The 15,482-nt window shown below is 38.8% G+C and overlaps 2 protein-coding genes across 2 annotated transcripts in view; one reads left to right on the forward strand and one right to left on the reverse strand.

Moving 5' to 3' along the window:
- The first annotated feature begins 1,788 nt into the window (after positions 1-1,788).
- On the forward strand, positions 1,789-9,101 carry LOC137265245 (spermatogenesis-associated protein 24-like). The gene is made up of 6 exons (XM_067800598.1): positions 1,789-1,975; positions 2,731-2,808; positions 4,663-4,725; positions 6,165-6,295; positions 7,080-7,150; positions 7,548-9,101. Exons 1-6 carry the CDS (start codon positions 1,814-1,816, stop codon positions 7,721-7,723), a joined length of 681 nt encoding a protein of 226 aa, XP_067656699.1. The 5' UTR covers positions 1,789-1,813; the 3' UTR covers positions 7,724-9,101.
- A 1,176-nt stretch (positions 9,102-10,277) lies between these two features.
- The window catches only part of LOC137266172 (PDZ domain-containing protein 7-like), a 55,599-nt gene continuing 50,394 nt past the window's right edge, over positions 10,278-15,482 (reverse strand). Inside the window, exons 18-19 of the mRNA XM_067801658.1 lie at positions 13,769-13,869; positions 10,278-12,885 (exon numbers count right to left, since the gene is read on the reverse strand). Of these exons, the coding sequence (XP_067657759.1) occupies positions 12,739-12,885; positions 13,769-13,869 (248 nt within the window). The 3' untranslated portion in view covers positions 10,278-12,738. The remainder of the gene's footprint in view (positions 12,886-13,768; positions 13,870-15,482) is intronic.

Here is a 15,482-nt window from a genome sequence, read left to right on the forward strand (position 1 = left end):
AGGCCAGTCAGTGGTCATATTGTCTTTATGTCCCCTTGGCACATGTCCGAGCCATCCCAAATACCGACTTCTACGACCCACAAATCAAACGAGACAGATCAGTCTGTGCTCCACTAGTCTTTCATGTTTGACAACATGCTCCTTCCTCACTAATTAGGAACCGTTATCCATCTCAAAGCCATGCCTCACTAAACAACTGTCTGCAATCAAAGAACAAATATTGTCCCCAAGGAAGCAAATATGGAGACTGGCACCTTATAACGAAATCTTGAGTACACCTGTAAGAGTGACACCTGTACAAGGAATACAGTCCGAGAGCCAATCACTTGGATCAATTGTGGTTCAATACTCGTCCACTGGGCCCTGGAGGTAGAGTATTGAATTATCAACACACCAACAAGTTTGTGCCTGCATAATCTCCATAAAAAGGACTGGCCCCAGTCTAGTCTGTGCTATAAATAGCATAGATTAACAAGAGATTACACAGCATATTAGTACACTTTAATTAGATGCTTTAAGACAATGGGTGATTAAGAAGTGGAGCAGGTCAAAGTTCATGCCAGTGCTTGGTTACGCAGGTTTGTTGATGCACAACTGATAACGTACAAAAACAATCCACACAATGTGGGCTGTGTTTTCAAGAGGGGAAGGTTATCTGGTTCAGAGGGGTGAATATTTTAAACTTGACTTTGTGACTTGAAAATAACTGTGATACTCACTACTTGCAAATAATCTGAACATAGAACACAAAACACTCATCTCGAGTGAACAATACCTGTGAAAGCTGGTGCTATAAACATGCTAAAATATTCTGATGAAAAAAGCAGGTGTACATACATGTGAGGAAATTAAACAGTTTTCCTGTCAAAATACTTTGAGGCCAAAATAAATGTCAAAATAAGAGTATTTCTGGTTACACAATGTTACAAGTTTACATTTTTAAGAAATTATATATTGTACTATTTTCACCTGACATCTTTTTGTACCTCCCTTTTGGTATTATTATCCATTAAAAATATATGCCAAACCGGCACCAGTCAAGTGAAAATGAGATACTAAAATGGAATATTTTGAAATCTTGCAAATTTTCAAAATTACAGCAGGTAATATAAGTGGTTTCTTTACAAACTGATTGATGAGACCAACAAGAATTCCATGAATGAATAGTACTTTCCAATATTTACATGGAAAAATATTTACTCGGTTTTCATCAATAGTTTTCTCTTCCTATCTGCAACAAAATAAACAGTAGCAACAAGAGACAATATTTGCTGGGTATCTGTAGAGCTTAATGTCAAGACTAGTACACTTAAATCTACACCAATATTTACAGTGCTGGGAGACAAACTGATTCATTAGTCATTTAGTTTCAGGCCTCACTTTTTGTGTTTAGTGTAAATATAATTTATAAGTTTATCTGACATTGTCCCCATAATATTACACATAAACATACATAAACGTGCTACGCATGTGTGAATTTATTGTTAGTTTCTAATTTTAGGTCAGCTGTATAATACTACTGTCAAAGTGGTAAAAAAACCAAGCGTACTAGTGGTATTTGAAGCGCTTCTAATAACAAAGTCCTCAGACTCATAATGTTTGTTTGTCTGATTCAAAATATATGGTTTCATTACTGCGTCATATCAAAATGTTCAAATCTGACATGACAGAGGATCAGTCCGTACTCTATTGACGGCCGCAATGTATTTTCATCCCATCGTTTACATTAGCAACAGGCAAGCACATGTCCGAGCTACGCCCTTCACCGCGCTGGTGACCTTCACCTTCATACGGTCAATGCGGGAATTTCAAGATGGCTGCCGATGTTAGGGAAGCCAACTGTATTGTGACAGGAGACACCAGCCGAGGGAGTGAGCCGTTCCCGTCCTCTCTGCCGTCACACATCATTGTCCAGAATCAGTTGAGAGATATCATTATTGCACAGAACGAAGTTGTAACTCGTCTGAGTCAAAATGTACGTTGAACATTTGATGTGAAGAGATAAACTTCATCATGTTCATGATTTGAAGTGATAACTTAGAAGTCATTTTTTCGTACTGCCTTTCCCTGTTCTTGTTCAAATGATAACACTGTAATATTGTTGAAGCAATATTTGTCTGTAGTTATTCAAATGGTTAGATGCTCCTACATTGTGTAATCAGCTGGTTACTAATTACGACTTCCAAGGTAATGGGGATACCAGGGATCAAAATGTTTGTTATTCTAGTGCTGTAATGTTGGGCATCTATCCCTCTAGATTTCATGATTTCTGCCTGTTTACCCGCAGTTACCATACTGACATAGCAGTGTGTTTATACTGTGATAAAGAACTCAACTTAACCATAGCACCTTACATTGTTAAAGACCCGTGAAGGTCCCGGGGTAGAATAGGCCTTCAGCAACCCATGCTTGCCATAAAAGGTGACTATGCTTGTCGTAAGAGGCGACTAACGGGATCGGGTGGTCAGACTAGCTGACTTGGTTGACACATGTCATCGGTTCCCCATTGCGCAGATCGATGCTCATGTTGTTGATCACTGGATTGTCTGGTCCAGACTCGATTATTTACAGACCGTCGCCATATAGCTGGAATATTGCTAAGTGCGACGTAAAACTAAACTCACTCACTCACTCACTCACTCACTCACTCACATTGTTAAATTGACATGATTGACATACAAGTTACAACTTACAACTCACCCTGATATCTTTACCATGTTTACCACAAAGGTCAGTCAACAGGAGTCCTTTGTCAGAGAGAATCTCATCTCCAGAGAGGAGCATCAGTCAAAGATGCAAGAACTTCAGGTAGTACATTCTGTCATTGCATTCTTCATGTGTCATGACAAGTAAATCTTGATAAAATAGTAGCTTGAAGAAACTAGTTAACATTATTAAGAAGGAACCAAATAAAAGTTTACACCATTTTTTATTTCTACATGATGAGAAATCTTTAGTAATAGAAAGTTGGACAAGGGAAAATCCCCTATAAGTATTTTGTATAATTAGTAAATATGATAAAGATATCATCACTATGTAGTTTCATGTTGTTTGACACTGTTTTATTGTCAGAGTCTTTTGGTTTTTAAAAGTCCTTTTTTAGTTTGATACATGATTTTATTTGTAACTAATAATACACAAGAAGTCCATGCTTCTGTTGGTTTGTTTTTTCCAATGTCCTTTTTTCCAGAATATTGTACAGTAGTGTCGAGGTTATTCACATTTTAATATAACTGTTGCATGAAGGTGTCAGGGTGGTCTCCCTAGGCAATCTGTATTTCCTCCACTCTTGTAGCTAGATCATGTAGATGGACTACTCAAGGATAAATCTAGTGTGGTGTTCAAGTCCGTTTATTTGTGGAATGGTTTTTCACAAGCAAAGGTCCTCAGATATTTCCTTTCCTAGTTTTTCTGGTCTACGCACAACATTAGTTTACAACTTCCTGGAAGAACTTGTTGGTTTCTCGTACAACATCTGATACTATAGGTTCATCTGAACCATTCTCTCAATATATAGAGAGAACCTCTCAAGTCAACGATGGGGCCCAGAATCGTGCATTACTCACCGGACAACTAACAAAATAGAAGTCATGACAATTTAAGCTCCTCCCCCGAAATTATGTCCTACGTCATACAAAAATGACTCATACCCAATCTTGATAATTAGTTACTTTAATTAGTCTCTTTCCGAGATTTGGTACTGTCAAATTCTTCTAGTATAAAACTGCTTCGCTAATTAACTTCATCCATCAACCAAAAATTGACATATCTCACAAAGTATCAAATATAATTTCAGACTGGTAGGTGCCAGAAGATACTTAAACAAATTACATCGGAACTTCTGTGTGCCCCTTTATTGACAAACTGACTATTAGTATCTGAACGTCCATCCTTCCAAATATGTAGAATCACAAGGTCCTAGTTTATATCACTTCAGAGGAATTGCCATTCCCCCAAGAAAAGTGAATCCATAAAAATTCGGTTTTTCTTGGTTAATGCACTTTCCCAGTACATCCCAGTACCTAACTTTACTTCAAATTTTGCTTAAATATTTGTCAAATTTAATTTAAAATTTTCAGCTCTAAATGTCCTGGTTATATTACTCTGAACAGTTGTGATATGTGTTGTGGTTTTCTTTTGTTAGTGTGCTATGTCTAAAAGCAGTGTTGCATTTGTCTATGAAACCCGTGAAGATCCCGGGTCAGAACTGCTCTTCAGCAACTGATGCTTGTCTTAAGAGGCGACTAACGGGATCGGGTGTTCAGACTTGCGGACTTGGTTGATATGTGTTATTGTTTCCCAGTTGCATAGAAAGATGTTCATGCTGCTTATCACTTGGTCCTCTGGTCCAGACTCCATTAATTGCCACCGTCATATTGCTGGAATATTGCTGAGTGTGGCCTGAAGCAAAACTCACTCACTCACATGGCAGCTGGATAGCTCTGATGTTGTTGTTGTGGAACATGTCTACTCTGATGTATTTCAAAGGGAGATGTTTGCATCTATGGGTGTACAGTGACTGCTGATGGCCAAGGTTAATGATTGATTTATCAGTTGACACTTTTAACATTGTGTTTATTTCTCACATGTATATTCAGTGGTATGTTTTGTCTCTGGATTTGAAAATACAAAGAGTTAATATGATTTGATCATATTTAACAGGTGTCCATGTTGGAAGATTATGTTCCACGTGAAGATTATGAAAAGGTTTTGAATGATTATGAGGTAAGTTTCAAACTCTATGGGGCGGTTTGGGTAGGCTAGTGGTTAAAGCATTCGTTCATCACAATGAAGACCCGGGTTCTATTCCCTACATGGGTACAATGTGTGAATCCCATTTCTGGTTTACCCGCCATGATACTGCTGGAATATTGCTTAAATAGGGTGAAAACAAATTCACTCACTCACTCAAACTCGAGGTTGCAAGTTTAAACTTATGCATCTTCATCTGTTATTTATCAATATCATAGCTGTCAACCCTCAGAGCTCCCAATACTGGAGATTTTTGGAAAGCCGGGATCCAGGTCCAGGGCGAAGCTTAATAATTTTTGCCTTCTTTGCTTTTGTCAGACTTTCTTCGTCTCTCATCTTCCTCAGTTAAAACTGGTTTGTAGCCTCTACGTCGCTGCACAATGAGCATTGCGCTAATACTAACATCCGGAAGCACATACCCAGTTTGATATATTAATTTCCGGACAATTCGGATGACATTAATCACATATTTACTTCGGTGTAATTATATTATGCATTCGAAAAAACTTTTTGGGGGTCAAATTTCTCAATGTGTGAGATTTTGGTAGCTGCACGTGAGTGCGTGACATGAGGCTCAAATGCGTGAGACTCAAGCAGGATGCATGAGAGTTGACTGATATACAATGTGGACTGTCAAATAGTATCCAGAGAGAAATTGCTTTGAAGCACTGTGATGAGGAAACTTAACACATACGACATGTAAGGATGGATGACAACATATGGATGAACAATTTCTTTATGTGCTATGAGAGCGATGTTCTGGTGTAGGTTCTAACACCATTATCAAGCAAGTGATATCAATATTGCTTGCTTGATAATGGTGTTAGAACCTACACCCAAACACTTACACCAGTGATATCAATATTACTTGCTTGATAATGATGTTAGAACCTACACCGAAATGTCCTTCTCATAGCAATAAACACTTGCTTGATAACATTGTTAGAACCTTCACAGAAACGTCTTTCTCATGGCAATAAAGCAGTTGTTCATCCAATTATTGTCATCCTTTCTTACTTCTCCAACTTTTAAATCACTCTCAGCACAAAGAAGTTAACAAATGACATGTGTCAGGTGTTATGTCATGAGTGGTTATTTTGTGGGGATATTCCACTTACATCAGGATGTGTGAAGACACTCATATAAGACAACATATGGACCTGTATGACATATTTCTCATGAATGTATATTTTTATTTCCACATGTCACTTCTGTCATGGCAGATGTGAAGGGACAGATGACATTTTGGATACCTGTATGGGGTTGTATGACACATGTGTCATGAATGTGTTGGGAGATATGTCACTTATATCATGTCACATGCTGGGACCAACAGACCACACAGGAGATATGTGTGGATATACTTCTAACACATATGACAGCCCTAAGCATGATGAGATTGCATTCTACAGACAGAGAAACTGGAGCATGCCCAGACCAAGGGGAAACTGATGGAGGTGACAGATAAACTGGAGTTTGCCCTCGGTCAGATTGAAGTTCTCACCAAGCAGCTCGAGAGGGAGAAAACAGCCTTTGAAAATGCGTAGGTGCAAAATTGTTGGTATTAAACAAGAACAAGTTGCCCTGTTGTGTCTCCTATGTGTGCTAGGATCATGTCAGTGAGTTTTGTCATCACCATTTTCGTGTCTTCCACCAAAGTGGGACCTGTGAAGGTCCAGGGTAGAATAGGCCTTCAGCAACCCATGCTTGCCATAAAAGGAGACAATGCTTGTCGTAAGAGGCAACTAATGGGATCAAGTGGCCAGACTCGCTGACTTGGTTGACACATGTCATCAGTTCCCAATTGTACAGATTGATGTTCATGTTGTTGATCACTGGATTGTCTGGTTCAGATTCGATTATTTGCCACCTGACTGCCACCATATAGTTGGAATATTGCTGGGTGAGGTGTAAAACTAGACTCACTCACTCTACCAAAGTGGTAACCACTGAAACTCTGCATCAATTTGACCTTTCTCTGATTATAACTTGCTAAATATTTTTCAATAGGGCCTTAAAACCATACTCAGTTTTGATACACTAATTCATTTACTTTACTTTCTTAACCATATCTCAACCATATGTTGGGAGTGTGGATGAGGATGATATTCAGAAGAATATGGGGCAAGGCTTCAGTTTTCATGATGCTGCAGAACTCACTCACTCACTCACTCACTCACTCACTCACTCACTCACTCACTCACTCACTCACTCACTCACTCACTCACTCACTCACTCACTCACTGTAGATTGTCATTAACAATTGAATAATCTGTACTTTAAACAGTCACTGTTGAATGTTTCATCTTCAATTTGTACTTTTTAAGATTTGGAAGTCTGAAAACAAAAGCAATTAAAGAAACATCGAAAAATCAGCAGCTGGAAAACAGATGTCATGGTGAGTGGTGAAAGTGTCAGACTCAGCTTGTGGATATTGTTTGTGTTACAACAGCGACTCTATGTCTGTTCATGGAGATCTGAGGCTAAAGAATATGATTTGATATACAGATGACTTAGTGGATGAACAGAATTGAAATATGGAGTTCCTTCAATTTGAATTTGTCTGAGATAGCTTGGCAGTGCAGTGAGAAGTAAGCTGTGATGTATATGGTGTGTAATGTCAGATATCACCTGACAGTGCAGTGAGAAGGAATTGGTGATGTATATGGTGTGTATTGGCAGATATCACCTGACAGTGCAGTGAGAAGGAATTGGTGATGTATATGGTGTGTATTGGCAGATATCACCTGACAGTGCAGTGAGCAGATGTTGATGTGTATGGTGTGTATTGCCAGATATTGCCCGACAGTGCAGTGAGAAAGAGAGTGTGCTACACCAGAAGGAAGAGGAGATCCGCATTCTGGAGCGGAAGTTACGGGACCAGGTGCGAGTGAGCAAGTACAGGGTCAGTGAATTAGAGGTGCAGAGACAGCAGGACCGATACATTGCATCACTCATGGGCGGAAAATAGGCCAAGCTCGTGACATCCAAACACAAGTTCTTAAAGTCAAAGCTTTTATGCATGGAATCTGACAATCTGATGGTATTTTTCACCCAGACTGAGCTACATGTGTTGTTAGCTTGGTGTGCAAAATAGGCTTGTAAACTTTAAGAACAGAGATTTGGTTTGTTTGGAAAGTAGTGTATAATCTATTTCTGAAGTCATTTCCAGTGGACTTGAATAGCTTTTTCACTTACAGCCAGACTATCAACTGTGACATTGTGAACAAAGACTCTTATAACCAATATGGTAATATGTCTGGAAATGAGTTTGCTGTCATAGAAGCCTTGCTTCCTAACTGGATGAAGTGCTAACTCATGGACTCATAAGATATTGTAAAATTGAACAAAGGGAGGTAACTCTTATTCGACACTTACTAGAACAGTTACTATTTCCAGTACAGCAGCCTCTTCACTCACATTTTGTGAGGCGGTGTTGATCCATCCTTAATGGAAATGGCCGCCAATTTCTTCCACACGAACATAGTTGAAATGCAGTGTAAAACTTCAGACTGGAAGTGTAACAGTGAATGCCTTTGTTGGTCATTACTCAGTGGTTGATATGGAGCCACCAAGAAATTATTGATTGGGCCAGCATTAGTTGATCCACCTGATTGGTCCACCCTTAGATGATTCATTGAATTGTTTGTCCCACCATGAAATGATTGGCTGGTCCCACTGAAATGATTAAGTGGTCCACAAATTGATAAGAGCAAGCATTTAGTGTTTTGCTTTATGATAAAGGCTTTTTAGTGTGCATGATAGTCATTTCTAAACTGCCATAGAGACTTAGCAGTATTACCAGTTTCCATTATGAGACCAGACTGGTCTCCTTGCGTGATTTGGTGAACTGAAATGCTGAGTCGTCAAAATCTGAGATACAAAGGCATATTCCAGGTTAGATGTCAACCGAGTCAGTTGTTTTGCAACTCACCAGGACCGCTTTCTAAATGGCATTTTGTATTAGTGAGAGGTAGTCATGTATGTTTCCTATAATGTAGTGATGAAGCCTCGAGACAGGTGTTATGATTATGGCAAGTATGGTGTTAGGAACTCCATATTCTCTCAACCTGTGTAGGATTTGGTGTTAGTGTGTGCAGGCTCACAAGGAGTCCAATAATTTGTTGGAATAGTAACGCTTGCCATTACTCTGACCCTCATTTCACTATGTTACATATGTATTGTACATATATATGAGTGCTTAGATGGTCATTACTTAGTGCATATATAACCCTAGATGGTGCTAATATGATAGTATTGTGTTTATGATACAAAGTGCCTAGACTGGTCCCCCTGACATGTTCACTGACATGGTATAAAGTAACACTGTTAATAAATACTAAATACTCTTTGTTATTGTTTGTCTTCATTGTTCTGGTAATAAACAACCCCTCAAGTTGTAGAACTACCCTATTGTAACTAGATAGAGGATTGGATGATGACAGTTGTCACCGGGTTGAGTTTGGGCGACAAGTGTTGTTGATGGATGGTTAATATGCCCAGTTCAGATTGAAAATTGCTGGGCATATGCAAGTTGCCATCATGCAAGGTGTTGTGATGCAAGTTGCCATGATTCAAGGTGATGTGACACATGTTGCCGTGATACATCTTGCTGTGATGCAAGTTGCCATCATGCAAGTTGCTGTGACACAAGTTGCCATGATCCAAGGTGATGTGACACATGTTGCCACGATCCAAGACGCTGTGGTGCAAGATGCTATGATTCAAGGTGTTATGACACAAGTTGCCATCATGCTAGGTGTTATGACATAAGTTGCCATTATGCAAGGTGCTGTGACACAAGTTGCCACGATCCAAGGTGATGTGACACATTTTGCCTCGATCCAAGACGCTGTGGTGCAAGTTGCTATGATTCAAGGTGTTATGACACAAGTTGCCATCATGCAAGGTGCTGTGACACAAGTTGCCATCATGCAAGGTGTTGTGACATAAGTTGCCATAATGCAAGGTGCTATGACACAAGTTGCCGTCATGCAAGGTGCTGTGACACAAGTTATTGTCATGCAAGATGACGATCTAGTCATCAACAGCATGAGCATCTCACTGGGATAGAATGACATCTGTCAGTTGGTCATACCCCCCAATCACCTTATTTGCCGATTAAGACAAGAATTGTTGCTGAAGGCCAATTCTAACCTGGATTTTCATGGGTCAGTTATTTAGAATGCTATAACCCAAGCACATTCTATGCATTTCGACTGTAAATTGAGAGATAATACACAACAAGTATAATATGCACCAAGTGTCTCCAAGAGTTAGATGATCCCCACCGAGTTGAGATTGGTAATATGACGTGTTGCTGAGACTGCCATCCAATGATGCGAGGGAAAAAGCAAAGTTCCTGTGAGCAGCCTGGATGGAACTTGGTGCTACATAAACAGATTTTAATTATTAATTTAAATTATTTCCATCCAGTCATTATAAACTTCTTTATAGCCCAGATGTATTTTCAGACATCCCTCTTCTGTTCCTTCTACACAAGAACAACTCACCATGGCAACACTTCCTCGACTTTTATTGCAAGGAATAACACCACAACCCTGAAAATGTTTACCATGGAATGTGAAAAACATTCAATAGAAATCAATAAATATATTTAAAACAATATGTATGGAATGATATGATGCACAAGTCATGTTGAAAAAATACAAATTTTCGAATTTTCTACACATCCTGGCGATATCAGCAACGCCACCCAGTAATGTTTGTAATGAGTTTCTAAAATACAAAGATAAAAGTTAAGTATTCAGCATTGTTCAGTCATATTATTAATTCCTGACAATTTAATGTGACTTTAAAACTGTACATATGAAAACACTTGCTACTAGGGTAACTATCTACAGCACCTTCCTCTCAAGCACCTGTTTAGTCATATGCTCAGTAAACAAGAACAATATCATACTGAGAACACTATACAATAAACGTGACGTGTGCTATGCACTTAAAACATGAATACCCTGAACAAAAACAGAGTTATGAATATTTAAGAGGAAATGACTTTGTAGCGAAAACTCTTCACACAATTTAAAAAAAAATATTTCCCTAAATATTTATGATGCCTGTTTTGTTCAGTCATTAATATCTTGTATCTTGTATGATATATAACACCTTTCAAGACAATAAATGCATTTGGAATGTATTTACATGTAATTCCTGTACATGATTTACAATTCATGTCTTCACTGGCTCCTGTTGATTCACAGATTCACTACAGTTTCCAAACATGACAACGTTTTATTTCAGGTTTTCAACAAGTAATAAAATCCCCATGATTTGAGTAGCATTCCTTCTTCCGTGAATAAAAAGAAACCTCCAACAAGCCAGTGCAAAATTTTAGATATCAGTAGATAAGATGACATGCTCCTCTTCGTATTTTTAAGCCGTGGATTAAGGAAGATCTTTCTTTCATAATCTATTACAGAGCATATTTTCCTGGCTATGGTGCCAGGGAAGTCAAGAAACTGACAGCAGGTCTCTGGAATTCAGGAAATATGGTTACAAAGCTGCTTTTATTGGATCCAAGCTACCTGGCACATGAAGACTTGATGTGAGGTATGGTCCAGCTGTGTAACATGAGTTCATTCCGTTGTTGTTGGGCAATGGTTTCTTGACACCTGTCATCACTACGGTAACACATGACCACAGTTCCTGTCATCAACACAGTAACACATGATCAACATACATTGTTGCTAGGATTTTACTACTGTTTCTATCGCACTGTAAGTACTTGTACACTGTTACACTATGTAGGATAATACAGGCGTTACACTGTGTACAATAACACACTATTATGTTTACACGTTTCCACCATATTGGATAATACACAGGGAGGGTTACAAATCTGCACCATTGGATAACATACAGATAGGGAAGTTTACACTTTTATACCATGCTGCATAAAAGATGTGAAGGGAAGGCACTGTTACACCATGTTGGATAACACACATGTAGGGAAGGTCACAATGTGTTGGATAACATGCAGATACACCATGATAGATAACACATGAAGGAAAGGTCACACTATTTGAGATACCACAGAGGGTTTCATTGTTACACAATGTTCAAGAGACACACATATGCATGTAAGCACTGTAAATAGGAAAGGGTTTCACCAAGTGGTAACTTGTACCTAATCCATTCTCTTGAAAAAATATGTTTAAATCAAGAGGAAAAATAGCAAGTCTGGTTAAACTTCCATGGATGGGGCAGGCTGACACAGGTTCTTGTTGACACACATGGGTTAGATGGCACAAAGGTGGCTTTTGGGATATGCATTATACACACATGACACATAGTGGTTGGTTGAGACACATTGGTTTGTTAACTTAAATGGGTTGGATGGCACAAAGACTGTTGTATTACACATATTAGTTTCCTGACATTCATTGGTTGGTTGACATACACTGGTAGGTTGACACATATTGCTTGCTTGACACCTGGGGTTTGAATGTCACAAAGAGTACTGCAGTACAAATATTAGATGGTTGACACATATGGACTAACCAGCTATGTGGGATGGGTTCACAGATATGTGGGGTGGTTGACACACATTTGCTGGTTGTAGGGGAGAACATTACGTCAGGCAAAACTTAGGTCTACACCTTGTTAGAGATATAACATGTTGGCCATTCTGAAAGTGTCTGTAAACACCATGGCTTTCTTTGTCTCTGATGCTTCAGCATATACTGTTCTCTGGTTCCTCATGTAACATCACCATACTCTCACATCGTGGAATGTTTGAATCGACCCTCACCTTGATTACCAAAATACATGGACACAGAGGAGTTAGGCAAATGAAGGTGTCTAAAATGTCTGTTTCTGTTTCCTTTTGAAAAGGTTGTTTTATATTTCCATCCTCATCCAAGGAGGGAAAAGCAATTAAAAGTAACCTTTCCATACATGTTAGACCACATTATTACAGCCTGCTGAAGTTTGTGACAGTTTGTTGATGACCACTCTATTAAGTCAAGCAGTACGCTTGTCAGTGTTGATCTCCAGCTTGACCATTGTGGTGGCCTTGCTCTTGAAGGCCTTGTCCAGCAGCTCCTCGCTGTCCTCCACAGTGAACCCACTGAGGCTCTGACTGTCCACTGATATCAACGTCACGCCAGGCTGAAATACAGACATCATACACCACATTGTACAAGAATCCTAGAAATACTCCCCTTACAAATATATCACCATTCCAAATGTACAACTATCCCAGTTATACAAAGTGTTCATTCCTCATGACAAAGACTGGGGTCTGGATGGGTACAAAGTGTTAAGCCCATTGTTTGTGTCCCCTGCCACAATATTGACCAAATATTGCTAAAAGTAGTGTAACACCAAACGCACTCATTATACAACCCTTCTAAATGAAGAACCACCACAAGTGTACAACCATACAACCATCCCAGTTACACAAGTTACAACTCCTGGAAATAACCCACCTAACCAATGTATGAAACCAGCCTACCTTTACATCATTAAAACAGACAGGTAAATGAGAAAATGAAATCAGTTAAGTCTAAATACTGCAGTTTATTACATTGACAGTGTCTGTCTTAATGAATATCCTACTGTCTGCATGAAGAGACCACACAGAGTCATTTTTAATCAAAGCTGAAGATTTGGCCAGACCAGTTTTATTTCTTGTTCTATTGATTTTTGTCCTCAAGAAACTTACCGGCAGGAGGGAAAATCGAATAAAAACAAAATCACCAGTCAAAAACAATATTCCTCCTAAATATTGAAAATATTTGTGCACATGGGCCAAAAAACAATCAAAAAAATTTTTTCATGTAAGTTTATATTTTTGCCAATAAAAACATAGGAATTATATTTTTGGGGCAGGAAAAAGTAATTTTAATGTTTTTGTTATTCTTGAAAAAATATAACCTGCAGATCCTTAAAGCAAGAAATCGGTCTGGCCTTATTATCTAATCCAAACCAAACTGTACCCTCTGTGGTGGTACATGTATTTGATTTGAAATAGCCAAGGGAGGCAACTCACCTGAAGTTTCTCTTCATCTGCAGCTGCACTGTCAACTAGCACTTCATCGATACGAAGTGGTAGAAAAACTTGACCGATAAGGCCCCCTCTCAAGTGGAGACCTGGAAGGTCAAACATCTCTGTACAAGAAGCAACAATATGATTTCATAATAGAAACACACACTGCTAACAAATTTCAAACAAATAATAATTCAGTTGTGCATATATATTCTCAATTTTTACACACTGCTTCTAAAGGTGACTTGATACTTTCATATAACTGTATGGACGATAGTCCACCAAATATGACCAATTTGTTGCAAACACAGTGATCTGAGATGAAACAAAAACATTATCGTAGAATAAGATGGTTATGGTAATACATGTACTTGATACAATGAGTAGGTTGGATGTAAATTGCAATAAATAGAACATTAGAGAAGCTCATTTTTACCAGCAAAACACCATTTCATAATTTCAGTAACAATATCATAGTTACAGACAGACTATGAATCTGTGTTTTGCAGACAAAAAAATGAGCAGGCAATGACGGGATGACACACTACATAAAGCAGGTAGGCGACTACTGTTCTAAGGTCAAGGTAACACAGACAACAAAGGATAGGCTTTGACTCAATTGTCGACATGAACAACCAAAGAATTCATGTTGAAATATCTACAAAAGAAAATATATGCAAACGGAAAACTTTTAGATAATATAAGCATAAATAAAAGAATTCTCTATCTGTAAGAAATCCAAATCCTGTTAAAAGTATTAGAAAAAGAGTTCTCTTGTGTCCAGATACGTACTTCTACTTGTTACAAAGTAATATGCTAATTTTTCATGGAACCCCTTCCACAAACTCGTGATGGTTCTAGAGGAAGTGACTCGTGAAGGTCCCGGGGTAGAATAGGCCTTCAGCAACCCATGCTTGCCATAAAAGGTGACTATGCTTGTCGTAAGAGGCGACTAACGGGATCGAGTGGTCAGGCTCGCTGACTTGGTTGACACATGTCATCGGTTCCCAATTGCGCAGATCGATGCTCATGATGTTGATCACTGGATTGTCTGGTCCAGACTCGATTATTTACAGACCGCCGCCATATAGCTGGAATATTGCTGAGTGCGGCGTAAAACTAAACTCACTCACTCACTCACTCTAGAGGAAGTAGAGATGTGTCAAACCCATTTCAACTGATCAACGATAAGATCTAGAGACTCTATCATGAGAATCTTTGGAAATTCTTTTGACAGAACATTATGGATACTGGCTGGGGTGAATTCGTTTGTATTGGCTTAGCGAACTAATGATCCACTCGGTACAGGTGCACTGACTGTGAAAAACCCATGTAAGTTATCTCAGCACAAAGTAATTTTCAGTGAAATATTTGTATGGAAAATTATATCAATATTTTGCACTTTACTGTACATTAATAACATCACAAACCATGTCAATTACAACTTTCATGGCACAATAGCTGTTCACTCCATCCATCTGTCTGTTATAGGTTTTGCCAGGTTTAACTGACAAATCACAGCTCACTGCCAGAGTGGGGAGATAACTTGGCATTCCTTGTTCTCAGTGGGTGGAATATATACCAAAACAGATCCCCAAACAATAGCACCTGTCAGATATCAGAACCAAAGGCAAATAATATGGACAATGATTATTAACAGCAAAAGAAAAGCCCACATTCCATGGTTCCTGCCAAACACTGAACTCAATGGGCAAGT

This window comes from Haliotis asinina, chromosome 15 (assembly GCF_037392515.1).
Source record: "Haliotis asinina isolate JCU_RB_2024 chromosome 15, JCU_Hal_asi_v2, whole genome shotgun sequence".
Classification (NCBI taxonomy): Eukaryota; Metazoa; Mollusca; class Gastropoda; order Lepetellida; family Haliotidae; genus Haliotis; species Haliotis asinina.

Bases quoted from the DNA above. Each gene is read 5' to 3' on its own strand.
- LOC137265245 (XM_067800598.1), top strand. From the start codon at position 1,814: ATGGCTGCCGATGTTAGGGAAGCCAACTGTATTGTGACAGGAGACACC. The intron at 1,976-2,730 runs GTACGTTGAACA...TTTACCACAAAG, and splicing joins TAACTCGTCTGAGTCAAAAT to GTCAGTCAACAGGAGTCCTT. The intron at 4,726-6,164 runs GTAAGTTTCAAA...TGCATTCTACAG, and splicing joins AGGTTTTGAATGATTATGAG to ACAGAGAAACTGGAGCATGC.